A 27,866-nucleotide genomic window follows, 5' to 3' on the forward strand; every position below is an offset into this window, starting at 1 on the left:
TTAAGAAAAGCAATATTTTATTACTTTTAAAACATTAAGATGGGGATAGAGACTAAAATACAATAATACAATGTCCATAATCACTTAAAAATCAAACCTAAAAAGAATAAAAATGTTTATAAAGCATTCAGAAAATAAAAGAGGCCATATGTGCACTATTCTGATTCAGAAGCATGAACCGTCAACGAAAAAGCCCCACTGCTTTCTTCTTCTTCGGCCGTGAGGTGGAACGTTCCTCAGAACCAGCAGCAGCAGCAGCTGATGGTAACGGGACAGCCTGAAAGAATCATTCAGAATTGGTTGTAGTTCAAGGAATAATCTGGGTCCAAAAATATTGGCAATTTAAACTTTAATCTTTAGCATTTCTGTTAAGTGCCACAGAACATGATTTTGACTCATAGCTCGATTTATATCTGCAAGTCTAAAGGCAAGCATACAAAGGTTGCCCCAAGACTTCCACTGATGGTACATTTTTGTACATGTTTTGTTTGAGCGTAATTTATATTCAACCCAGAATATTACTCATGTTTAAATTAAACTTCCAAAAAAAAAAACAGAGGTCAAACTCTACCAGCCTAAAGGCCCATTCACATCAAGGACGATAACTATAAAGATAACGATAAAGATATAGTCCTAAAAATCATTCTCAATATTAAAGAATAGCAGAGTCCACACCACAGCTATAACGAATGTTTTTTTTCCAGATGAACGATACAAACATTGACATCCAATCAGAATCCATCCTGCTATAAGGAGCTTGAGAATTTAAAGTGGCAGACAATAAACAGATGATATCGTTTGCTGGTGTGGACGCTAATATCGTTAACTTTATAGTTATCGTCCTTGGTGTGAACGTGCCTTGAGGCTCAGCAATGATGGGTTCATGGTAGACTGAGGATTTGAAAAATTCAATTGAAAAGATCAACTAAAACAATGGGTTCATGGCACGACAGTCCTCTGAAAGAATTCATCAAATATTTGTTCAATTAAAAGAAAAACTAAAGAGCAAACCTGTTTACTCTCTGCCACCTGAGGTCTTCCTGATGATGCTTTGACATTATTCTGTTCTTGAGAAGCCAGTGAAGAACCCACATCTGCAGCAGATAAGACAAACAATGATCAAAAATCACAAATGTCATCATTTATTCACACTCAAACAGACAAAAAGGCACCATAAAAGTGTTCCATACAAATTCCAAAGCTATACAATAGCTTTGTGTGCATTGTCATAATTTAAGCAGAATTTCTATGCATGTGTTCACATGTGGTGCCTTTATATGCATTTGATGCCCATAAAGCTTGGTTATGACACACAGCAACAGCCAATGATGTTTGATACAACCAATGTCAAACCTGGCCGCACATGTATACAGGTGCCATACAGTGTAACAACACCCGTTCCCTCACTCATTCTATGGAAAAGAGCAGCCAGGACATTCTGCGAAACATTTCCTTTTGCGTTCCCCAGACATATAGGTTTGGAATGATTCCTTTAACTCATGTACTAAGCTCAATGTCAGTGAGGCAGTAACCTGTGGGGACATCAGTGATGTGTTGGTGATGTTCAGAGATGTGGTTGTCTTCTGCCGCAGGGCTGCTGTCAGGAGAGTATTTGCGTTTCTGACCCGTTTTCCCCGAGTTCACGGCCATGTACAGTGCCTGCAACTCTGAGTCAAAGCCCAAACTGTCCAGCGTCACACCCATCTGTGGAACAATCTAGTAGACAGAAAAGAGAAAATGACCACACCATAAAGAAAGAGGAGACATTTAATTACTTATTAGTCTCCATAGAGGAACTGTCTTGGACTATTACTTTTCTGAGTACTATTCATTTCTTCAGCAGGAAAATGTTTTAAATGGAAAAATTGCTTTTGTAATATTACAGTTTTGGGTATATATGTATGGGTAATGGGTATGTGATGGCAAATATGAATTTTCAGCATCATTACTCCAGTTTTCAGTGTAACGTGATCCTTCAGACATCATTCTAATATGCCGATTTGCTGCTCAGTTATTGACAATTGTCATTTTTATTATCAGTGCAGAAATCGTTTTTTGCTGCTTAATATTTTTGTGGAAACTGTGAAAATACAACGAACAGCATTTATTTTGAACAAATCTCCTCTATCATTGTAAAAGTCTTTACTATCACTTTTGAGCAATTGAATGCTTCCTTGCTGAGTATTATCATTGCTGTTATTTATAACACACACACACACACGTATTCAGAAAATCATTCTAATATGCTGATTTCTCTCACACAAACATACACACACACACACACACACACAAATATACATATATATTTATTATTACACACATATATATATATATTATATAAATATTTTAATATATACAAATATTACTTTTTTTCCACATCATTCTACACTCCATACACCATAATGGCAAAGCAAACCCTTATCTGGGACAGTTGAAATTTAGCTCAGGAGCATTCATATTGCTTATATATGTTACTACACTTCAAGTGAAGTTAACCTGTGGCAAATTCAATTGAATGGGTATGATTTGGAACGGCACACACACCTTAATAAAAGGTCTAACAGCTGAAAATGCATATCAGAGCAAAAAACAAGCCCTGAGGTCAAAAGAACTGCCTGTTGAGCTCAGAAACAGGTTTGCGTCAAGCCATACATCTAGGGAAGAGTTCAGAAAAAAATCCTACTTCATTGAAGGTTCACAGAATCATGTAGCCTTCATTATCCATAATGGAAGATGTTTGCCACCATGTTAACATCACATGACCAGTCAAACACTAATCACTTTATCTCCATAAACCCCTATTATCTGACACTTTAAGCTGCAGAATAAATGAATCATAGTTATGGCTGAGAACAGGCTGTTTCTACAGTGCCACTGGTAACCAGAATCATTTGCATTGCATGATGCTGCATCCACACTGATAGGTGTCAGTATAAAGTCCACTGAAAAAAGTACAAAGAATTCAAATAAAATTTAAAAACCATAAAAGTATACATTATGACCATTTAGAATTTGGGAGCGAAATGTTCTTAATGGTAATAAAAAAATGCAACGACAAAGAAGTCTTAATGGTAAAGGTTGGGTGACAGCAAGTTCAACAGGGTAATGGTAAAGATGACTGCATTCACACACTTCCCAAACACATTCTCTTTCACAACAGAGAGGACAAATTCTCAAAATTAACTTGCCAAATATTGACCTGGTGAGATTGGTGACCACTGGATGAATGAAGGGCCCCTAAATATACGTGTAGACATTTGGGGTTTACATTGATTTATTTTTATTATTTGTTTGTTGAAATATCATAAAAATAAATGAATGCTTTGAGTCCCTCTTTGGGGACAGAGAGGGCAATGTGAGGAGAGAAGCCACAGTTCATGAGTGTGCACTTCCTGTCTCCCCTCAAATCATTTCTCCCGATCCTTTCATTTTTTTTCATCTTCTTGTCATATCATTTGAGTAATTAAGTTGTAAACGTGTGTGACTTAAAACTGAAATTGATCCGACCAGTACCAGGTCAGATGATCTACACAGATACCATCCATCATCATCTGTGTGCGTCAGAGAGGGAAGTGTCAGGAAAAGCGGTTCATGTGTTAGTGCATCATGTTGATACACCTATTCATAGCAGGTAAACAGCATTGGCTGGTTTTTAGTGGTTTGTGGAAGAACTCTAAACCAATGGACTCTAATGGAAGATTCCAGAGAGCGTCCTGATTCTTGTTCTGTGTTCTACACTTTGTTGGTGAAGGGCAATATACAAATATACTTCTGAGTGTGCACTAAGATATTGAGACATAATTCATTAACTTTCAAACTCAAAATTACTTATCCTGTAGACACAAATTTGGCTGGTACACCCAAAGCTATAGTGCCCATAGACAAATCAGTAATATTTGATTTTGAATTGGACAGCAGCATACGTCTTCATTATACGAATTCATTACAATTATTAATATTGTGAAACCTTATTACAATTTAAAATGTTTTCTATTCGAATTTGATCTATTTTAGATGACAAAAAAAAGAAAAAAACGTTGCCAGTGTTGTAAAAACACATTGCCAGCCCCAAAACCACTAACAATAAATATGAACAAACTGAATTCAAACCAAGTACACAAACACACACACAATCTATAGGGAAACAAATAAAGGCAGGTGAAGCCTTAAATGGGCGTCATGGATTAAACCCCAAGAGCAGCTTCATTTTACAGTCCTCTATAAATCTGTCCTCACTCTCATTCAGGCAAACCCCCTCCTAAAAATATCTATTACCTCTTCCTCTCAGTTCAGCCTCTGTCTCACACTCCCTAGATTTCTTATTAGTGGTGCGTACTAAGACAAACATCACATTATTATCATACTTCGAGTTAGGGATTTAAACAAACCTTAGAACAAATTATGTGGCCTGTTGAGGAGCGCTGTGTTTACTTTTCTACTTGACTGGACAATTTCAGCAATAAAACAGGTAAAACCTCCCATAGATGTACAATGAAGGAGAGCCTGAGCCATATTTTTGTCTTGGGCAAAACTTCTGCACAAGCAAACACCACTATTGCTTTAGAAAGCAACAAAAAAATGTAGTTATCTCATTTTGCTACCTATTTTTACATTTTCTACAATGTTTCCATTCCATCTATTACATTTACGAGAGGGACTTGTGTTTGACGGGATGTTACTCTTGTTCTGGTTGGCAGGGCAGCTCTTTTCAGGGGTTCAAAGTAGGCAGAGTAAACCGCAGCCCAGCTACAGCTAACTAATTACAGATCAGAGCTCACCCTGTGGAAAACTGGACCAGAGCTACAGAGGGAGAGAGAGAGAGAGAGAAGGAATAACAGAAAGAGAGACATCTGACCTCCAGAAGCGGTCCTGAATGGGTTTTATGGTTATCAGATTGGGGTGATTATAAAGGCCAGGAGCCAAGAGCTTCAGTTACAGGAAGACATCTTGAGCTTTAGCTGGATTTAAGGCATGGACACCTGACAGATCCTGGTGTCTGCCAATAAAACACACACTCATACAGCGGTGCCACATGATTTTTTACTAATCATTCTGATATGCTTATTTGCTGCTGAAGAAACAGTGCTGCTTAATATTTGTGTGGAAACTGTAATAGCCTTTTTTTTCAGGATTCTTTGATTAATAGAGAGTTCAAACAAACAGCATTTATTTGAAATCTTTGGTAACATTATAAATGTCTTTAATGTCACTTTTGATTAATTTAATGAATCCTTGTTGAATAAAAGTATAATTGTTTTCAATCTTACTGACACCAAACCTTTGAATGGTAGTGTAAATCGGTATAAAAGATAGATACTAAACCCCTCCCACATTTGCATACTGTTTAACAGTACGATTTTTTATTATTATTTTGCCTTCTAAGATCACCAAAAGTGTTCAAAGAAAACATATATACTTTGATATTAAGAAGTGTTTTGAGAAGACAATGAAAAAGTTGCACATCTGTGTCACAAAAAGTCTAAATTCCTCATTCTTGTGTTATTTATCCTGCAGATTCATTCTGGACGGGTGATGTTGCTCATGTGACAAGAAGGAAAATCCAGGAGAGGAGAGTATGAAGATACACAAATCAACCACCTTATAAGTACAGCATTTTAGTTTGAAAGGATGATCTGAACCTTATCTAGAGACTAGAGGTCAGCTCTTTTGACTCAGGTCAGTCACAACAACTTATTTAGCAAGGGTGCATTAAATTTATTAATAGTGACAGTAAATACATTTATGATGTGACATTCGATATTTATTTCAAATAACTGCTGTCTTTTGAACTTTCTGTTTGTCAAAAAATCCTGAAAAAAAAAAACAGTTTCAACAAAAATATTAAGCAGCAGAACTGTTTTCAACAATAAAAATAAATGTTTCTTGAGCACAAAATCATCATATTCGAATGATTTCTGTAGATCATGTGACATTGGAGACTGGAGTAATGGTGCTGAAAATTCAGGTTTGCATCACAGGAATAATTTACATTTTAAAATATATATAAATATAGAAGATAGTTATTTTAAAATGCAGTAATATTTCACAATATTACTGTAGTTTAGATCGAATAAATGCAGCTTTGGTGAACATAAGAATCTCTGAACTCTTGAACTAAATTTGCCCATTCTTTATAGTAATAACTCGGACTAAAAGCATGTTAAGAAGGGCATCTAAATGTATATATGTCTCAGAAAGAGGATGGTTTGGGGTGTTTTTTGCTGGTCTTTCGGTGTGGCGGTGGGAAGGGTCACGCCGTCAGTGCCAAACCCAAACTGGTTTCTCAACTCACCCGGTCGAATTTTCTCTTTTTATGCCTCAAACCTAAAAAAACCCAACAGTTTGCGTCACTGAAACACATTCACACATAAATACATTCAACCCCAAAAGACCTGCAAAGAGGATGGCGTGCACATTAATACGGACCCCTAAAACAAGTCTGTGTGTTAATCAAGCTAAGTACACACACCCACTCAAAACACCAAGTAAACGTTCACACTCTCCTCTCCCCTCAAAACACCTGAGCATGCGTCACCAGTCTGGGGAAGACATTCTCAGTCTTTCAAACTCAACTTTACAAACTCATGGGAACATGTCTTCTCTTAAGTTTTGACCGGTTAAAGACAGCACTTCAAACAGGTCTATCCATCAAACACACACTCTCATTCAGGCTTCTGCCGATCAGGAATCTCAAGAACGGCCTCTATTTTTCCAGAGACTTGCTATGTTTGTTTGGCATTTCAGCGAGACATTTTTCCAAACACACCTTCATTTTAATTCTGACTTGGGTCTTAAATGATTCTTCAGAGTGGAGTGGAATTTCCCATTGTATTGCGAGACAGCGGCAGTCAAATGACTTTGATATGTCCAAAAAAATCAAATAACGTGCAAGTTCACATTTCAATAGACACAAGTATTATTAAAAATCTGGAGGCTTTTCCAAACCATGGACTTGGAGGTAGCAAATATATATATATAAAATTAACAAAAGGTGTTTGTTATAAGATTTTTATGGTTTAAAATTACGTTTTGGAATTAGCAAGGGAGGCATTGGATAAGATTCGGAACAAATAATCCTACTCACAATAGTGATTTAAGTAGAAAAACCAGACGAATGCCTTGTAATATATTATCTGATCAGTGTCTTGAGGTGTGGCAACCGTAGTATAAGCGGAATAATTGACTTCAGACCGTTGAATTATTAGAAAAATAATGCACACCCGAGCTGGTGATGCGGCCACGACGCGAAGCTATTGTGAGTAGGATTATTTCTTTCGCATTTTATGGGCAATTTTGTGGCAAAAATATGGATATAATCTGTCGATTGTATCCTTTTGTTTATATTTATTTGTTTGGCCAGTGTCGTTGTGGGTTTTGGTTCTTTTGCTGTTTTAGGCTGTAAGGACCTTTGAAATAAAGCACGTCATTTGGCGAAGTGATATGGACATGTAATGCGGAGCTTGACCCACTGGTGTCACCGTGAGTTGGAATACCACCAGTTTAAGGGGCGACTAGTAAATCAGTGTTTGGTACAGTGGGTGAGCAGACTCGTATCCTTTTCTCACATCACCAAGTCAAGCCACACATATCTGACTGCACATTCACCGAGCCAGTGAGAAATACCGGTGGATTCACACATACACACTGACAGAGATCAAACACAGGCCTATCAAAGGACTCACCTCACGCAGAAAACACGGCTGCCAGTGCTGAAATTAAAGCTCCTGGCTGAATCCAATAAATAACTCGCAGCCACAAGAACATTACTCATAAAGAGTACAAAAAGTGGCCCATAAACACACAGTTCTGGTCTAAATTATGGCTGCGGCTTTGGCTCCTCCCACTGTGGTCAGTGTGTTTGTAATGACCGTAAGGCAGAGCGGTCAGAAGCGTGATTGACTGGCATTCTTGCGTAGGGATTGTGGTATGACCAAATCCCCAGTATGAGTAGTTATATATGACAGTATGTCATCATATAGCTATAGTTTTGCTGAATATTCAGTGAAAAAAGTTTAAAAATAAATAAAAATATGGTGATCATCAGCTAATAAATTAAATGCTTTACAACTGAAGTCATCTGATGGACATAATCAACAGATCAGATTATTCAAAAGAAGTGAATCATACGTCTGACAAAATTATTATTACAAATATTAATCAATACTATCAAATGGATAGTTCAGGATGAGCCACATTCAAAGACACTGTAAAATAGTCAGTCAAAAGACCACACGTTAGTTGAATTTTATCCATTAATTAAGTCCAACACTGAAGATTTGATGTAATGGAAACATGAAAGTAAACATTTAAATTTATCAATAAAGTTTTGGAATGTTGAAAATGTACATAAATATTTAAGATTCTGTATTATTTCTACATTACTAATCAAATAAGTACATTAGTGACATTGATCATGTGAACATCTTTGCAGCTGTGCTATGTTAGTACGTAGATACTTTTTTATACCTTGAATTAATTTATATTTGTGTATTTTCTGTTTTCATTTTTCAATTTTAATTAGTTTTTATTAATTAATTTATTTTTTAATACGTCTATATAGTTTTTTTTTTACTTCAGTTTTAGTTATTGGAGTACAACAAATTTATTTAAAATGGAAATAATTCTCTTATACCTAATATATAATATTACATGAGAGCATATGAGAGTCAGATTGGATGACTGGGACTTATCTCAAGATCACTCATTTAACAGCTCACCTATTGCCGCAATTATGAAAAAAATAAATAAAATGGAAACAGGAAATGCTGCTTAATCTGCAAATAGCTTAATTTTTATTTTTGTATATTTCGTTTTATTTCAGTTGACATTTATTTCCGGTAATGTAACTGTTTTTATGGTTTTAGCTTTAGTTACCTACTGTATAATAACTGCTTTGAAAAAAAAAAAAAAAAAAAAAAAAAGATTTTATTGCTTCCATTAAAGCACAGATCCATCTTTGGTCATGTAATATTTTATTTATTTTTTTACACAAAATTTGTTGTAAAATAAATAAATAAATTATAATTTCACTCAAACTGTTAAACTGATAATATTAAATAAAACTGTAATTTTTCATAAAACATAAAATTCTTAAAAAAAATTCAAAAGTGGACCCCACTGTACATCTACCATGGTATAAACGCTTTAGTTTTATCACCATAGTGCCCAGTCTTAATCCCACTCATCACTAAAAAAGCAGGAAATTCTAAAACACACAGAAACACACACCTATGGCGGGAAAATAAATAAAACATGATCCAGTCAATAGACAGTTCAGTGTGAGGCAACGCTACAACTGAGCCGTCACTGCAAACACTCTTTGAGTTCCACAAACCACAGCCTAATTATATACTGTGTGTGTGTGCATGTGTGTGGTGACCCTCAGTTCTGAGTCACACAGAGATCCAGTCTCTCTTCCGGTCTAGCTTTCGCAGTTCTCTCTCCCGTAACAAACCCTAGAAGCAGCACAGGGGCCTGTCTTCAGTACATACATGTGACTGAATCACGGTGTCACATGCATGCTAGTTCTGACGGAGCTTGTTTACACTGGGCAAATTTTAGCAGGAGACTGAATGTAAAAATGTTTCGCACCTGTGTGAAGAAGTTCTCCCTGTACCTGTGTGCCTCAAACGGCTCCGTCTGTAGTCTGGCTGTGAGGGCAGAGTTTTAGATGAGTGTCAGTGAGCTAAAAACAGACATAAGAGAGTATGTTAGCAAAACTGCAGATGCGATTGTTACCTCTACTTAGGACAGCTCCGTTCTCCTGATAGTCCTGTATCTCTGCATCCTTCCGAGCCAAAAGGGCAACTAGATCTTCCACTTGCCGCTGTAGGACTCTACTCCCTGCCAGCAGAGGGCGCACCAGATGCCTGCACACCTGATTAACAAGCAGAAACATACTGTTTATTTGATTCAGAGATTTGTAAGGCCTCTAGATCATCAACATGATACAATTCTACTTCTGCCCTTTGGTTGTTCGTATGTACTTTTTTGTAGCAAGTAAAAAGCATTTTTATTATAATTCTAAAAATGTCCATCTTCAAGTTGTGTCTTTTTGATGAAAACTATTTAATGGTTTTCATAACGTAAATGAAGAATTACTTTTAAATTGTTAGTAATATTTTAAGATGAACACTTACTGAATCAACTCGAGTTAATTGATTATCTACACTTTGTATTTTTATTTATTTATTTTTAAGTCTTGTTTTGAACATTTGAGTATCAGAAACGATCCATCGAGCTTTTGAGGAATGTTTATTATATCTCTCATAATTGCACTGCATTGCACTAAACGTTTTGACCTCACAATAAAACCTAGAGATTTGATAAAACTATGCATTTAAATATCATCTTACAAAAACATATTTTTGGGAGATACAGAGTGAAAACTGACCTTTTATATGCATTTTATTGTACGTTTATAAAAGATCTCATTGGTAGCAGAATTTCATCGTTTTGGCCATATATCAACAACCGCACCAAATTGCATATTTTTGCTTAGTTTGGGCCTCTGAATAAAACAAAGATGTTTTTCCCCTCCTCAAGTAGCTTCATATTCTCCTACATCAAACTATATGAGCCATAAAAGCCTGATATATCAAATATGATACTCGACAAAATCACAAGCAAACTATCTATGTCTCTATCTATCTATCTATGTCAATAGATACTGTCTAAGGTTCAATAAACTGTTCTATTTCAAAACAATTACTGACTATTGTGTTTCATATGTCAGATTTTACATGGTTAAAAGAATAGGTTAAATGTTTCAAACACATTTGAAACCATGTTACGTCACAGCTGCAGATATTATTTTATCAGATAAGGTTCATACCACGCCAACAGGTGTTGTGGTACAGCGAAACTCCCAGAAGAAAGGCAACCCAGCCAGCTCACTTTTGAGTTTGACTGTTAGATTGTCACCATGATGTTCAAGAGTAACGTGTGCAGTAGAAATCTGATCATCATCTTCACTGGAGAAACAAGGCCGTGCCACAGAACATAGATGAGAGAAAAAAGCCTGTGTAGGAGCCCTCAGACGCTTATTCAGATCCTTTCTTACACAGGAGGAGAGGAAAAAGAGAATGAAATATTGTCAGACTAAGAATTCCATTAGAACTGAATATTGTGGTGATGCAATACTATATACCATCCTACTAAGAAACATTTCTTTCTTATATGCTTTGCAGATTTCAGTGTTTTTAGTTAAGAAATACATTGTTTTGATGCTACAGTGTGCCTCCTCACAGTGATTTACGTCATGCTAAAGAATATAAGGTCTAATAAAGCTCCGATTTAAGCATTTAATTAAAAGCACTTCATCTAGATAGCAGCGGTGTTGTGCATTCTTGCCTGTGCTCGACTATGGATGTCATCTGCGGTCATTTCTTCTTCCCACACAGTGTTCAGGTCACTCAGCAGAACCCGGTACTGTGTGTCACCAAACCAGGCTTTGGCCAGTAGATCAGAACCACCGATATTCACTGGCACCCATGGGAGAGCAAACAGGCCTCTTTCCATTTCCCCACAATCTACTACATATAAACAATGCTAACAGCAACCATAGATCAGCACAGCCACAAGTAAATACACGAGTGCTTTCTCATGATATCAATGTATGTTTCCTAAAAACAGATTATAATTTAGAAGTGAGATTTGCGCAGAAACAGAGGTTTCAGCAATTTTTAATGATACGTTCGATGTTATATATAATTGTTGCATTCGTGTCAGAATGTCTCGAGACAGCTTTAGATGTGCAATATTTCTATTTTCTAACGTAACAGGTGTCGCACTTCTTTCGATATGCATATACAACTGACAGCGGGTAAAATACATAATTCACACAGACATTTAGTTACATAACGAATTTTAGAAAACGTTTCGTGGGCGAAGAATTGACTAGTTTCTACTCACCAACAAGGGGCTGTTTCGACTGACGCACATTCCCCGTGAAAACAAACCGGGATTAAAACGTTCCGTGAGGAATAGTTCCGTTACTGGACGCCTTAGGTATTAAGGAGGTTATAATAAGTAAAACAAAACAAAATATTTATTATCCAGCGTCTTTATTGAAACATTCACAAGCCTTCTGAAAGGGCTGTAATATTGTGCAAGAGATCAAGAACTTTTTAAAATGAATGTGGCAGGTATTTATCTTTTTGTGAAAGTGGAGTCATAGGTTAAAAGGGTAGTGATTAAATATGAAAAACAACTTTAATTTCTGTGTTTACATGGTTACATACTACAGGACTGAACTTGCTGATGCGTTTGGTTGGTTTTCTGATTCCAAGTTGTTTGTCCAGGGTGATTCAGGTTCCTGTCTCATAACCAGTTTCTCCAGAAATTGAACAACATCTTGCTTCGTCTCACATTCTTCTAGAGTTTTATAAAGCTTGCGTAACCTGGGGGCAGCACAAGAGGGGGATCTGAACAGTCTTTGCACAGCTCATTGTGAATAATGTAAAATGACTGTCACACAATTTTTTTTTTAAAAATTTGGTCATATGACTATGCACAGTATATATATATATATATACATGAGTTTTGTTAGCAAAACAGCAAAAACACATGATATTGACAATGCTGTGTTTAGATTTATGCCACTTATCTGGTTTATTTAGCTTTTGTATAAAATAAGGGACATTTTTACCCCCCTATCTTAAAATATAAATTAAACGTGTGAAGATTTTTCAGAAGATGGTGTCAGAAATGAATGGGGTAAAAAGACCCATGCTACTAAGGAAGGAATATTAGAAAGATTCTGTAAGTGAATAATAATAATAAATTGGTACGCACACACATAAACACACAAAAAAATCTCTGCACAATATTTATTTAAATTTTTTTATAGCAGCTCTGGAGAAAACAGTGATGTCATCATCAGCTCACTTGAGCTCTTATCCTATAGTGTCCGTGCAATTATTAATATTAAAAATATTATAAATATTAAGTGTCCCCAACTAAGCAAGCCAAAAGGCAACAGTGGCAAGGAATCCAAACTCCATCAGTAAGAGAAATGGAGAAAAAAAAAAACCTTTGGAGAAACCAGGCTCAGTCGGGTGGGGAGGGGTCTCAGACGGACCAATATAGTGTGGCTTAATTCCAGGCTGCATCATGAGTCAGAAATTTGGATTGATATCATACAGGATAGGATAAGTGTAGTATTACATTTACATTTAGTCATTTGGCAGACGCTTTTATCCAAAGCGACTTACAATTGGGGAATACAAAAAGCGATTAATCTTGAAGATTAGGCTTAATTTTTTTAATTTTAATTTATTATTTTATTTATTTATTTGCACTCAGGATAAAATAGGTTTAGGATTTTTTTTTTAAATAGGTTTAGGATTTTTTTTTTCTCTCTATTTTTTGTTCATCGCTAGGGTTGTATTTCCTTTTTTTCTGCACTATGACAGAAAGCAACCTTCAGTAGCTGGTTGCCGACAATATAGCCATTCATTAATTATACAGCTATAACGGCATCATTAATCAAGGAATATGAAACAAATCCATAACCCATGCTCTGGCTGTTGTTCATAATAATCTTTGCACTGGTCACATATCCAAATGCAGAAAACAGGGAGCACAACTCCTCACTGCCCAAGCTGTATGGCAGGTTTGATATATAAAGACTGTGGTCTTTCTTTTGGCAGCATTTGGAACTGGCATTTTTCTCTACCTCCCGTTCTTCGTAGGGCTTGTAATGGCTAATAGAAACTAGATGGTCATTTAGCAGCAGTCCATCTAGTTTCTTAATTGCCAATTCAGCAGCCTCCAGTGTGGCATAATGGACAAAACCATAGCCTTTAGGTTGACCATTACTGTCGCACACCACTCGGCTGGAAAGAACTTCCCCAAAGCATGAGAAAGTGTCGTATAGGGCAAGGTCATCGATGTCTCTTGCTAAGCCCTTAATAATTATATTTCCAATTCCATTTTTTCTCAAAGTGGAATTGTGTTGAGCCCACATGATTCGCATGGGTTTGCCCAAGAGCTCAGAAAAAATCAAAGTATCTAGGGCGTTTTCTGCATTGTGACGTTGTGAAAAAGTAACAAATCCAAACCCACGAGAGAGGTTGGTTGTTCTGTCTCTGCACACTTGCACAAAACAGATTGGTCCAAATGGGAGGAAGGCTGAAAGCAGCGCCTGTTCGGTTACATGTGGGTGCAAATTACCCACAAACAAAGGGCCAGACTGGTCTCTTTCACCTTTAACCTCACCTGAACCGTAGCACGTGGTCATTTTGACTGTCTCTGAAAGAAGATTTTTGTCAAAAAGCTCTTGTTCCAAAGCAAACTGCTGTGTGGAACTCACAATGGCTGGTTTATCACAAATGCTGTTGTCTTTCTTTTTGCAGCATTTGGAATTGGCATTTCGGTTCGCCTGCCGTTCTTCGTAGGGCTTGTAATGGCTAATAGAAACTAGATGGTCATTTAGCAGCATTCCATCTAGTTTCTTAATTGCCAATTCAGCAGCCTCCAGTGTGGCATAATGGACAAAACCATAGCCTTTAGGTTGACCATTACTGTCGCACACCACTCGGCTGGAAAGAACTTCCCCAAAGCATGAGAAAGTGTCGTATAGGGCAAGGTCATCGATGTCTCTTGCTAAGCCCTTAATAATTATATTTCCAATTCCATTTTTTCTCAAAGTGGAATCGTGTTGAGCCCACATGATTTGCATGGGTTTGCCTAAGAGCTCAGAAAAAATCAAAGTATCTAGGGCGTTTTCTGCATTGTGACGGTGTGAAAAAGTAACAAATCCAAACCCACGAGAGAGGTTGGTTGTTCTGTCTCTGCACACTTGCACAAAACAGATTGGTCCAAATGGGAGGAAGGCTGAAAGTAGCGCCTGTTCGGTTACATGTGGGTGCAAATTACCCACAAACAAAGGGCCAGACTGGTCTCTTTCACCTTTAACCTCACCTGAACCGTAGCACGTGGTCATTTTGACTGTCTCTGAAAGAAAATGTTTTGTCAGAAAGCTCTCGGTCCAAAGCAAACCGCTGTGTGGAACTCACAATGGCTGAGTGCAAATTGCAAATGCTAAGTAAAAATCGCTGTCGCAACTGTTGTGTCTGCAAGGGAATGCCTTAGTCAGATGCATCAGTCAGAAATGATTTAGAATCTGACAGCTTTGCTCCTTTTATAGGCGGAACATTCTAAAATTCCAAATTATGACATCATCATGTGACATCCTCTGAGTAACGTTCCTCAACAGTAAAACACAATTAAAGCTATTTTGGTCTGATTTTAGACATTAAAATTAAGTCATAAACATTAATTCTAGGAAAATAAATCAAACTAATGCCCTATATGTACTAGATGAGTACACTGAAGCTATGGTATTTAAATGCATCAGAGTTTAAATAAAACTTCAGTCAGTTTGAACCAGTATTAGCATTATTTTTACATTTAGGTTTTCATTTTACTTTTAGGTAAATGATTTTGTTATGTGCTTCAGCCATTTTTATTATTTTTCAAATATTTTTATTTAGCTTTAATTATTTTTACATCAGTTTTAGTTTCAGTAATTTTAATTATTTAACTCATTATTATTTATAATCTGTGTTTACATTTTTTACGTTTTCATGAAATATTTAAATTTTATTTATGTATTATTTCAGCTTCATTTCAATTATCAAAAACATTTTTTATTAATATTTTCTGTTTTAATTTTCAGTAACAATACAGGTTTGATAATCTGTCGTTCCAGTTTATTCTGTAATCCAAGTTTAAGTGATTTTGTTATGTGCTTTTGCCATTTTAATTATTTTTTTATATTTCTATTTAGCTTTAATTGTAATTCTATTTAATAATAGTGTGTTTTTAGAGTTTTATCAAATATTTATATTTTATTGTATTTCAGAAAAACAACATTTTTAATAACACCATCACATCAATTTTAATCACATTACACTGACACTGACCATGAGTAAACGGCATGTGAGCAGTATTTACATAGGATAAAACATTCATATTTTAAGAATTATTTGATAATTGAAACATTAGAGTTTTATTTTCAGATGGATTTGGAAAATGCTTTATTTTGTCATGAATATTTCATTGTTTTGACAGTTTAAAAAAACTATTAGGTGTCACTATAATTACAGAATAAGTATTTCTGGGTGAACTGTTTCTTTACCGAATGTTGCAAGAGGTTGCTATTAGCACAGCGTAGCCTATGACATTAGAAAAATTGACATTGAATTAAACATTGAAATACAATTCTCACCTGCCTCTCTTCTCTATTTGGTTAATAAGATCGCTGGAATCTCTGCCTCCTTGGCTATCTCTTTGAATCAAATAAGAAATAATGTCTGGCTGTGTGGTTTTTTCATTACTGAAAGAGATGAAAAAAGAAGCATGTTTAGTGGTTCACATGAAAAATCAGTAATTTGACAAAGCTTATTTTAGGAGGGAATCTCACTAATCAGGATCTTGGAGGTTGTCGGGTGACAGACAATGGGGAAAAAGTGATTTTTTCACTTGTTCCTCCACAGTCCTTTCAGGATGCTTCACCTAAAGAAAAGCCACAATGCCATTATGATCAGTTTATCATTCTAAAATGATTATGCCTAACTGATCATAAAGAGCTTATATATAGAACATTATAGCATTCTTAAGTAACATTACTGACCTGATGAGAGTGTCCATAACCAAATGACCCATATGTTATGGCCATCTCAACATCTAACTTGCAAACAACCTACAATCAAACAGAAAATCATATGTTCTCCCTCACACATGAACCCAGCAAGGCACTTTCCAAGAATAGAGCACACTTTGGTAATTTTACTGTACTTTTTAAAATCATTAGATATCAGGCTTTTGTAGTAAGAACTCTTATCTGTTACCAGTTATGTACCAATTATATAGTTCTGATTTATACTTCTCATACATTTACTTTTATTTTGTTTCATTCAATGTGTAATTGTTAGAAAATACACTTATTATCACTAAGCCTAAAAAATAAATTAAAATAGGATATACTGTATAGCCAATACTTTGATATTCTTAGGTTGATAATTAACATTTTCTGAAGGTTTAGCACTTCCTATCAAAGACTAAAAATGATGAAGTTAAAAAATGAAACAAATCATTAAGGTCCATTTAGAACTTAAATGTCATGCCAACTTTAAGTGTTGCTTTTCTTTACACACAAACAACAGTAAACCTGGTGGTTACCTGCTTATTGAGCATCACATTAAACTGGTGACTGACAATGGATTCCTGGATAAAGATTGTTTTGTTGATTGAAGGTTTGAGAATTTGTACAAAAAAATCAAAACACAAAACAAAACACAGCCATACATTGAGAACTTTCAACACGTTGAAGAAAGCACTGCCCATTGGTTTGAAATCTCTTGCTTCTGGCTCAAAGAAAAGAAGCTCCACCATGATTTGATTGGGATTCACAACACTGGAATTCTGCTCAGGTATCTCAATTAAAGATTCAAAAACTGGCATAAGGTGAAAATACATAAGCACATCACACAAACACAATATCTGAGAACTGAAAAATGGCTGAATATAAATTTTATCAGTGTTTTGGATTAAACTGTTGTTCCCAAATAAAACTTGATATTAACAGAGTATATAATATTAACATAACTGTGTGATACAGATCTTCTAACATCAGATCAGAGCACATCAATTCAGCGAACACAGAAAGTGCACTCCATGGGGATGCGGAACAATTCAGAGTAGTGACAAACCTGGATGGAGAAGTATTTCCATTCATCGAAGCAAAGTGAGAAATCTGCTTTGCCTCCTCTGGCATCTTTGTTGCTTTGAAGCTTGGTGCACTTTTCCTTTCCACCAACAGATATCCGGAGAAAAAACTGAAAGTCTTTTGTGTAGAATGGATTAGTGATCAAAGAAAAGTTCAGTGTAAAATTATTTAAAATGTTATTTTGAGATGCTGGGAAACATAAGGATACAGATGTTTGGAAACACTTTGCAATCCTTTATATGTACAGTCAGAACTCCTGTCTGAAAGCAAAAGTATTGTTGTACACCATGAGTTTTTGGCTCAAGGTCTGCATATAAAGTCACACCAGAGGTGTTCAGCTGGGATCAGGACTTGGCTTTCTGCAGACCAGTCAAGTTCTTCCACACTGACTCAATCAATCATGTCTTTTTGAACCGTGTCTTATACACAGAGACACTGTCATGTTAGAATAGAAAAGGGTTCTGTCCAAACCGTTACTATAAAATTAGAAGCACACAATTCCTAGAATATCATTATATGCTTAAACATTAAGATTTGTACTCATAGAAATCACTAAAGTAGTCAAACATGTTCATTAGAAGGGGGTGACCCAATACTAAAGGGGGGGGGGGGGGGGGGGGGTTAAAATCAATCAGTCAATATATCAGTCTGTCTATCTATCCATCTACAAATACTGACTGGCACTTCATGAGGCACCAGCATATCCAGATTGTCCTCAGTCTCCTCTGTCTTCTCTTCATTCTCATTCTTTGAGTCCACACAGTAAGACTACGGAAACAAGTGTGGCGAAGAAATAAATAAAGTAGGACTATAACAAACAAATCTGACAAACATAGAATAAATTTATTAAAAGTAACTCTAATATGATCATTTGTATTTCCTGAATAATATCAGACACAAATAGCAAATAGGTCCTGAACTCTTAAAAAAAAAATAAAGACTTTTACTACAGAACTGAATTATCTCAAAATTCTGATGTTGTATGATTTTAATGGTTAAGTACAGTTGAGAAGGTCAAGAACCTTTAAAATGAGACAGGCTAAATCTAAATTTATTATGTTTAAAACTAGTAACTGAGTTATAGTTTATGCTAGAGCCTACCTAATAGGCTTAATCTAGTCCCAGACTAAAATGCATGATCTCAACTGAAAATATCTGTCACTGTTCTGTGTCAAGATGCACACCTTAATGTTTTCTTCTAAAGCATTTTTGTAAAAGCTGCTTAAATAGCTTAATTTTAACTAAGGCCTAGCCCTGGCTTAAGCTAAACCCCGTTTGTGAAACCGGGCCCAAGTGTGTTTAATATAGCTTTGTGCCTATACATAGAGAAAACTGACATTATAGAGAAAGAGAAAATTATTCAAAGGGAAATCTATAAACTATTTTAATTAAAGACCGATCTCAAACAAAGTCAGGCAGTGTGACGTCATCACTGTCAGTTAAATTTCAAAAGGCGATGTGTGTCAGTTCAAGCTAAAATTGATCAAAAGAAAGAGCATATAACACAGTTAAGCTTACATTATCGACTACCAAGATATCTAAAAACCTTTAGACTGCAATAAACTGACACAGGTAACGTTACAAAACATTAACTTTTATCTTTACAAACTCCACCTTGTGCTTGTTTTCTTCGTTTGTTGGGCTGCCTCCATGTTCATCCATCGAGATCTGAGAGTTAAATCTTTTAATTGGTCCCTGGCTATGCTGTTTGTTAACTGCAGTATTGTATCCTGTTACTGTAGAAAATTTATTAGCGTCAAAATTAAATTAATTTATTCCAAATCTCCCATAAGAATGTGATCGAGCCAATGAGAGTAGTTATGGGCGGAGCGACACCGTAGCCACGCCCACTTTACAGGTTGCAGCCAGAGCCTTTATTTTCTTTCAAAATTCCACTGTCTGCAGTTATATTGTAATAAGTCGTTTTGTGTCAGACACAACTGTAACAGAAATAAATGACATCAAAAATAATTAGAAAAACATCAGCATTAGTGATCAAATCAAAATAAGCCCTACATCAGACAGGGCCCGATGAGATATTAAAATTTGAACAGAGTATCCTCTATCCCATGTACAATATACACACATATAAATTATATATCTATCATTTGTTCGTTTTTTTTTTTTTGGCAATGCTGCCGTTACAGTAATATGAATTTCTCCAGCCCGAGAGTAGCGAATACAAATATAGTAAATCTGCTCAAAAAGTGAGTTTTATTAACTGAGGGCCTAACAATTAAGACCATAATGAGTTTTCAATTTTGCATTAAAATGTAGAATGCATGCAAATACTTTAAAAAGACTACAAACACTTATATTAATGATATAAATGTGTATGTTTATCTATGGACCATCATGACAGAAGCACACAATAAGCTTTTTGAACAGGTTGAAATCCTTTCCAGCTTCTCTTCCTCTTTTATACCAAGTCAACAATACGTTAAAATCCACACATACAATAATTGTGGTATGTGTCACTTCTACAGATGCTGGCTTTTGGATTGTGAAGATGTTTTACCACAAAAATGGTCTGGAGTCAAGACAGTGAATCCAACATTCAAGGAACAATGCGTTAAGACATGCTGGCATGCAAGTCGACACGTCCAACGCCAGACAAAGCTCAGCTCACACCAAAAGATTCAGATCATACAAATAACACCCACATATTTTGACAGCCATTTATTATTTGCCATTAAAACAAGAGAATGGCTTGTTATATGTCGCATAGGTTTGTTTTTTTTTGAAAAGTAAATATAAAATAAAACTTTTAGTTTCAGGACAGCATTAAGAGCAAGTGGCTAATACAGAGATTAAGCTGAAGAATAGTTGGGAAAACTGGATTTAAATGTGTGGCTAACCATCAGACTCAGCAGATCCCCTCCAAAGCATTTCACAGAACATCCCCAGCATCTTTCCAGGACAGTGTCTCTTTTGAGTTTTATATTGTCGCTGCTTCCTCAATGCAGTAACAATACTTGTTGTCATAGTTGTGGGCGTAACGGTGAGTTACATGGTGAAATGCCTTGTGTAATCGTATTCTATTGTAGGAATGACAGCTTGCACAAATTTCAGGAAAATCAGAAGATACCTGGAGTTATTAAAGTTGAGGGAAATTGTGTAAGAATAAAAAATTAAAAGTTACTCATGAGCCAACATAAACATTTGTTCATTACAACAAACATCAAGAATAAATCTACAAGATGTGTGTAGTTTAAGCACACTAATAGGCAAACTTTTTTTTGACTAGAAGTGTACACTAAGGCCCCGTTTACACTAGTGCATTTTCGTTTTTAAAACGCATAACTTCTGCTACGCTTGCGCCTATCGTTTACACTACTCTGGCGTTTTCGAAGTTGAAAACAGAGACTTTTGAAAGTGCTGCAGAACCCATTTTAGTTTGAAAACTCTGGGGTTGCGTTTCAGTGTAAACAGACCAAAACAGAGACTTTTGAAAACGATGGCGTGGCTGCCCACATTCTCTGTGTATCCTTGACGACTGTGTAAAGAATAACATCATGCTCATTATTGTACCCATAGATATGTATGGGTAGATTCCCCATTCAACCGCTCCAAGCACGCAGACGCGTCCGCCATCTAAATAATAGGGGATCTACCTATACATATCTATGGCAGTACCTGTATGAATGGTCATGTGACATGGGTATTAGGTTGTGTATGTAGACGGAGATTGTTTATGAAACGCAAGTGTAGACGAGGATCGTTTACAAATGCACTAGTGTAAACAGGGTCTAACATTCAAAAGTTTTCATTAATACTTTTATTCAGCAAGAACACATTAAAATGGCCAAAGGTATGGAAGCCCGTTTCCGCCACAATAAAAAAAAAGGTTATTTTATTGCGACTTTTTTTCCTCACAATTCTGACTTTTTTTTTTCTCATAATTGCATGATACAAACTCACAATTCTGAGAACATATCAGTCCCCCCCCCCCCCCAAATTTAACTTTAAATTTAAGAAATTCTCAGAATTGGGAGATATAAACTCGCAATTGCAAGAAAAAAAGTCAGAATTGCAAGTTTTTATCTCACAATTGTGATTTTATAAATCGTAATTCTGACTTCACAACTCCCAATTGCGAGGTTATATCTCACAATTCTGAGAATTAAAGTCAGAATTGTGAGATAAGTCGCAATAACCTTTTTTTTTTCAGTGTCGGAAACGGCTTCCATACAAACGGTACAGTCATAATGTTACAAAAGTTTTCTATTACATATAAATGCTGTTTTTTTTTTTACTTTTCCACAGCAGAACGGTTTTCAGCATTGTTTTCATGAGCAGCAAATCAGCATATTAGAATTATTTCTAAAGGATCATGTGACACCGAAGACTGGAGGAATGATTCAGCTTTGCATCACAGAAATTTAAATTACATTTTAATTAGTTCTGTCAAACGATTAATCGCATCCAAAATAAACGTTTTTATAAATAAAAGAATATAAATATAGACATGTAAATATGTTCAAACTATATACTGTATGCGTGTGTATTTATATATACATAATAAATATACAGAGAACTTACATATATTATGCAAACAAAAACATTTTGGATGCGATTAATCGTTTGACAGCACTAATTTTAATATATATTCAAATAGAAAACAGTTATTTTAAACTGTACAAATATTTCACAATATTAACTGTTAGTACTGTATTTTTGATCAAATAAATGCAGCTTGGGTGATTTATTGGTTTGATTTATTTATTGATTAGCGATTTCTTGAAATTAGACTTTTAAAAAATCTTACCGACCCTAGACTTGAACAATAGTGTATGTGCTTATGCATATAATATTGTATTACAACATATTTGTTTTATAGAAAGGATACATGTGGACCCCAAGTTCTCCTCCTCCTTCCGCCACGGTCTCGATAATCTTTTTCATCACCTCTGCATGTCTGGCAAATAAAATCAAGTTTTTTAGTTCGCTGAATGTAAATAAGAGCTGGATGTAAATGTAAATGAGAGGTAGATGCATGTAAAGTTTGTATTTACCTGCATGGATGCACAGAGCACATAGCAGGTGGGGGCAGGTTGGGATGATTCTCAATGGTGACAGTTTTTTTAACATGATCCTGGCTGATGTCTTCATACATCTGCTCCACCGTTAGAGGCTGTCTGTCCTGAAAAACAAGCACATCATGCAGGGTAAAATGCGTTTTATTTAAGTGAAGGGAGTGCTGCAGGAAATATGTTTACATATGTTAACACGTTGCCATCACGTCAAAGCATAATAAAGCAAAGTCACCTCATCATATCCAAACAGCCATAGTCTTGGTGTCTGGTAATATTTATCGTATGTGATGTAAAGATCATAAGTTCTTGTCTGTAGAATGGCATCTTCCCCTCCAGCCTCTGGCTTGGTTTTACTTAAATCAGCCATTTTACTTGTGTCAAGAGTTGCCTAAACAAAGAATGTGAATGAATAATCCTGCAAAAGCAAATCTTGATGTTGAAAACTCATGTTGAGGATCATTTCTTACTTCATCTGTCTCCAAAAGTCCACTTTCTTCATATTCTGAAATATAAATATAAAGTGTACAATTACCAGTTATGGCTGTTATTACCGACTGATAATGTGTCATGAAAACTAAAACATTCAGAGCTACCTTCCATGTCTGCTGGCTCTCCTTCGTCTTCATCATCTTCATCACCATTTCCACATGCACCCGTCTGCACGTTCATATTCATATTGTCCTTCCCATGCAAACCAATATATATTTACAAAAACACAATATGATTAATAGTTCACCCAAAAATGAACATTTACTCATCCTCAGGGCACCCAAAATGAGGATTGAATGCAGAACAGATTTGGAGAAATTTGGCATTACATCGCTCGCTCACTTCTGCAGTGAATGGGTGCCGTCAGAATTAGAGTCCAGCTGATAAAAACATTGCAGTAATCCACACCAATTAATGTCTCGTTTAGTAAAAACCTGCGTGTTTGTAATTCATAATCCATAATAACAGTCCCTCCAGTGAAAAGTCTATCCCCTGTTATTCTCACACATCAAAATCCACAGATATATTTGTTTAGAGCTGTTTTGACTTATAAAGAGTGCTTGATCTGTGCATATTTCTCTTCAGATTAAGACAGGACAACTTACTTTTTCATTGGAGAAAGCAATATTATGGATAGAGGATTCATATTTTAGCCAGAAGCAACAGTTGAAAACATCTTAATGATGGAACTGTTCCTTTCTGTTTTTTGCTTCACAAGACGTTAAGTAATGGACTGAAGTGTTGTGGATTATTGTGATGTTTTATCTGCTGTTTGGACTCTCATTCTGACGGCACCCATTCACTGCAGAGCCATTGGTGAGCAAGTGATGTAATGCTAAATTTCTCCAAATCTGTTCTGATGAAGAAACAAACTCATCTACATCTTGGATGGCCTTAACCCTAGGCTAGGGGTAAGTACATTTTCAGAAACAACTTTAAACCACTTCATTCATCATACAATACATCATTCTTGAACACGAGGCTGCCTACCTTATTATCCAAAGAGATTTCCCGAACTGCTTCTGTCACCCCTGTAACACCTATTAACACAAAAAGAGTCGATAAGAATGTCTGTCAGAAACTTAAGCATGACAAAAAAATGCTTTTAACGGCCACATGATACTGTTTGTTCAGATTCGGTTTCATACCGGAGTTATGATAGGTATCCACCCATCCCCCGTCTCCATCATCCTCTTCTATAATGGCCTCCAGCTCGTCAGAGTACTCCATCTGTTTACAGCGCTTGTAACATGGAACTGAGCCATATTGTGACATTTACAAAACTGCAGTAGCACATTCATCACAGCTTCACACAACAAATTACAATTGATTTATACTTTGGGAATGTACGTTTCAGAAACTGAATACGATTTTCACTTCCTTTACCATTTCGGGTTAATAGGAACTGCTTGTCTTTGGGGAGATAAGGCTTCACTTTTACTTCTTCTCCAGATGCCCTAAAAGTAAAGAAAATATATTCTCAACACTGTAAAAATCCACAAAAGAGTATGTGCATAAAAAAGTAAGCTACAGAATATTACTCGTATGAAGTTTTACTCAAAAATAACAGATTTTTATGACTTCAAGGTCTAGAAATTACACTTTTAAAATTCCCTCATATATCAAGGTTTTCCAAGTGACACAAATTGAGGGAAAATATTAATAAATATAATGTTTGATTACTCCTGGTTGAGAACCACTGACGTAAATCTCTATACTACCAGTCCAAGGTTTGTTTCTTAAGACCTTAAAAGACCTTTTTACCTAAAGACTTTAGTTTAAATGCATAAAATTAATTTTGCCACAAGCTGATTTAACATTTTGGTCACAGTATAATTGCTATTAGTTCATTTGTTACTTAACAGATATGAAGCCTTTACAATTATTGTAAAAATGTGGAAAATATGAATAGTAAAAAAGAAAAGTATATTAGGGCTGGGCGATGTGTCAAAAATATCTTATCGATAATCGCCGTAAAAATATCACGATATCCGATAATATCGTCTACCCAAGAATGATAAATGTATGTTGATGTCATTAATAAATGCCTCATTCATTCATTTAATATCTTGAATAAAATATGCCTATTTTGCGATGTTTCTCTTTCTTTTTGGCATTATCGCCTGTGTAGACATTTCATGATGGTAAGTTTAATTTCCTTGAATATAACAATTGTAGCATTGTTTTTAAACTTGTAGTCAAGCTATAATGCAGTCGTAGGCTATTTGATATTTATCATGCATGACCAAAATCATGCAGGGATGAAAAACGAATTCTGAGCAAAAACGTTGAGTTTTTTTTTTTCTTTTCTGGTAGCCTAGTCCAGAGGTCTCTTTTGGCCCATTTTTAACAAAATAAAAATAATTGTTTTTTAATTTAATCTCATTTTTTGTATTTTAATTTGTATGGTTTTTATTTTATTAATCAAAATACAATGCCCACAGTATAATTTTCAGTGTTGGGCTGCCGAAACCCCGAACGCGTGCATGCTGAGCTGAGATATAGTTTTGTTGCAAACGAATTAAGAATTTATAGTGCTATATCTCAGCTTAATTAAACAATTATACTGTATACACGGTTTTTAAAAATCTGTAAAAATAGGGCACTGTGTGCGCTGTATATGCTGTGAAGGAATTTGCGTATTTTAATTATAACTGTTATGTTTGTGGTTATTCATCATTATACATTGTTTAAATAAATATTCAGAAACACATGCAGTGCTACTATTTTTCTGTTTAACTTATTAAACTGCAGATCAAAATAGAATAGGTCTATACCCTAAATAAGGATAAATAGGAACGCATCTCCAAAAATCGCGTACACAGATGCACGTTGCCATTATGGTAGTCAGCGCTGAAAAACAGGCAAATAAAATATAAACCGAGGTTATATAAGTTATTCAGTCAAGAGCAGTGAGGGATTTTCTTTTCTTTTGTTCTTTGATTAACATTAATGACTGGCGGCAGCATGTATTCTCTCTCAACTCTTTACGTTCACTTAAGACATAACCGATTGTATTTATGGGATATTTTGATATAATTCTGTGTGTATTTGTCCATTCGAATGTGTAAGAATGCGAGAAAGAGAGCTGAGTCCAGTGTTCGCGTATATAAGAGGCGGCTTTTGTGCCGGGGGCACAAACGGGTGCAGAAGCGAGTTCTATTTCTTCTTGCAGTTGAATCTTTTGAAATTACAATAAATGCGCATACAGGAATCGAGAAGCAGAATCTAAATTTTATTTTATAACAAGTAATTCGGTTCCTGATCTTCCATCTGATGTGGTTTCAAAAATTGGAACAGCTTTTTGATTCCCAACCCTCCTACTGAATTATTTCATTCTTTCATGCAAAAAGACCTGTATGGTGACCATGGGGCCATGTTAATTTTTATTTATTTTTTGCAATTTACTAAGTTTATCATTTGTCTTTTTTTTTTCTCAATAAAATCAATAATCGTCATTTACCTGACTGTTGACATCGAGATACTTACAAGACATCGTCGATAAACGATAATATCGTCATATCGCCCAGCCCTATTGTACTGCAAACTTTTGATTGTTTCTGTAGAACACCGTTTTGTTTAAATGTGTGTGTGTGTACCTACTTAGCCATAATATGGAGACAAATTTGCACCCAGCAGTAATCTAAATCTGACAAAACCTCCCTTTGGCAACATTTTTTATTTTATTTTTTTTGCAAAGATGCAAAGAATTGTAAATATGCAAAAGCTTTCTTTTTGGGATAGGTTATATTATTTATAACCAGCTGCATATAAAACAATAGAGAAGTCAATAAAAATGTCATCATTAAATAGCACATTGTTTGTGTGTGTGTGTGTTCTTGCCATTTCCATGTAGGGCAGTGATGAACCAGATGATCTCCGGCTGCAACAAACTACACAAAACACAGTTGTGCTTTAATCATTGAGTGTAAACCCTACTAAATTGAGTATTTCACACCGTAACAAAATCAGAATGCACACTCACCTCCTCTGGAGTTATAACCCCAGTTTCTTTAAACTTAGATTCCTGGAAAAGGGAGATACATCAAAATGATTTCTATTTTCTAACTAGTCTTTATAACAAGGTTGAACAACGTAGACGGCCTGGATGTGTGAGACAGCTTTGCCATCTCAAATGCCAGTTAACAAACTATCCCTTCCCTATTTGCCCATTTAAATCCGTCACCATAGTAAAGTTGTCTAGTTGGTTAACATAGATATGGCCCACAAATTAAGAATATTTTGCACTGACTGTACAGAATGTAATAGTTTCCAGTATTTATGAATGTGAATTTATAGAGGTCACAGTTACAGTACATTCACATTTAATTTACATTTATCCATTCTGTAGATGCTTTTATACTTGCACTGCATTCATACTATACATTTTATCAGTTCATGCATTCATGAATATATATTATGTCTATGTAATGAAATGTAGCATACCAATGTACATCAGTTTAAAAAATAAAATATATTTTAGTTCTAACATTAAAAAATGTTTACTGTAATCTATAGACTCATTTAATTCTGCTGTTTACCGTGTAGTTACACCTTTGAGTGATGTGGCATCTTATGTATCACTCCACGAAGAAAACATGACATTT

General features: G+C 35.5%; 3 protein-coding genes across 6 annotated transcripts in view; all 3 read right to left on the bottom strand.

The window, feature by feature from the left end:
- LOC306845328 (non-homologous end-joining factor 1-like) lies at positions 1–12,174 on the bottom strand. Of its 2 annotated transcripts, none has more exons than XM_079378049.1 (8): positions 11,914–12,174; positions 11,353–11,531; positions 10,835–11,053; positions 9,739–9,877; positions 9,592–9,650; positions 1,533–1,716; positions 1,012–1,094; positions 1–277 (listed from the first exon to the last, which is right to left on the bottom strand). In XM_079378049.1, exons 2-8 carry the CDS (start codon positions 11,518–11,520, stop codon positions 182–184), a joined length of 948 nt encoding a protein of 315 aa, XP_079234175.1. In that variant the 5' UTR covers positions 11,521–11,531; positions 11,914–12,174; the 3' UTR covers positions 1–181. The 2 variants fall into 2 exon arrangements, with proteins under 2 accessions (XP_079234175.1, XP_079234174.1); XM_079378048.1 differs by having other exon boundaries at positions 11,353–11,534; positions 11,914–11,944.
- Positions 12,050–19,588, bottom strand: LOC306845329 (cation channel sperm-associated targeting subunit tau-like). 2 transcript variants are annotated; one of them, XM_079378050.1, is made up of 10 exons: positions 19,349–19,588; positions 18,413–18,502; positions 17,943–17,994; positions 17,718–17,851; positions 17,314–17,442; positions 17,188–17,232; positions 16,640–16,708; positions 16,430–16,521; positions 16,235–16,342; positions 12,050–12,401 (listed from the first exon to the last, which is right to left on the bottom strand). In XM_079378050.1, exons 1-10 carry the CDS (start codon positions 19,394–19,396, stop codon positions 12,242–12,244), a joined length of 927 nt encoding a protein of 308 aa, XP_079234176.1. In that variant the 5' UTR covers positions 19,397–19,588; the 3' UTR covers positions 12,050–12,241. The 2 variants fall into 2 exon arrangements, with proteins under 2 accessions (XP_079234176.1, XP_079234177.1); XM_079378051.1 differs by lacking the exon at positions 17,314–17,442 and having other exon boundaries at positions 19,349–19,583.
- Positions 19,554–27,866, bottom strand: part of LOC306845327 (ubiquitin-like-conjugating enzyme ATG3) — an 8,771-nt gene continuing 458 nt past the window's right edge. Inside the window, exons 3-13 of one of the 2 annotated variants that reach the window (XM_079378046.1) lie at positions 27,245–27,286; positions 27,103–27,152; positions 24,646–24,716; positions 24,408–24,515; positions 24,250–24,299; positions 23,364–23,451; positions 23,238–23,272; positions 23,003–23,158; positions 22,750–22,877; positions 22,584–22,652; positions 19,554–20,822 (exon numbers count right to left, since the gene is read on the bottom strand). In XM_079378046.1, the coding sequence (XP_079234172.1) occupies positions 20,741–20,822; positions 22,584–22,652; positions 22,750–22,877; positions 23,003–23,158; positions 23,238–23,272; positions 23,364–23,451; positions 24,250–24,299; positions 24,408–24,515; positions 24,646–24,716; positions 27,103–27,152; positions 27,245–27,286 (879 nt within the window). In that variant the 3' untranslated portion in view covers positions 19,554–20,740. The remainder of the gene's footprint in view (positions 20,823–22,583; positions 22,653–22,749; positions 22,878–23,002; positions 23,159–23,237; positions 23,273–23,363; positions 23,452–24,249; positions 24,300–24,407; positions 24,516–24,645; positions 24,717–27,102; positions 27,153–27,244; positions 27,287–27,866) is intronic. The other variant, XM_079378047.1, reaches the window with a different exon arrangement.

Source organism: Barbus barbus, assembly GCF_936440315.1.
Source record: "Barbus barbus genome assembly, chromosome: 25".
Taxonomy (NCBI): Eukaryota; Metazoa; Chordata; class Actinopteri; order Cypriniformes; family Cyprinidae; genus Barbus; species Barbus barbus.

Coding starts and splice junctions, on each gene's coding strand:
- LOC306845328 (XM_079378049.1), bottom strand. CDS start 11,520: ATGGAAAGAGGCCTGTTTGCTCTCCCATGGGTGCCAGTGAATATCGGT. Junction 9,878..10,834: donor CCACAACACCTGTTGGCGTG/GTATGAACCTTA, acceptor CTTGTTAATCAG/GTGTGCAGGCATCTGGTGCG. Junction 1,717..9,591: donor GGGAGAACTTCTTCACACAG/GTGCGAAACATT, acceptor TCTGTCTACTAG/ATTGTTCCACAGATGGGTGT.
- LOC306845329 (XM_079378050.1), bottom strand. CDS start 19,396: ATGGATGAACATGGAGGCAGCCCAACAAACGAAGAAAACAAGCACAAG. Junction 18,503..19,348: donor ACGAAGAAAACAAGCACAAG/GTGGAGTTTGTA, acceptor TTGTTTCCGTAG/TCTTACTGTGTGGACTCAAA. Junction 17,443..17,717: donor GGAAATACTTCTCCATCCAG/GTTTGTCACTAC, acceptor TCTTTAATTGAG/ATACCTGAGCAGAATTCCAG.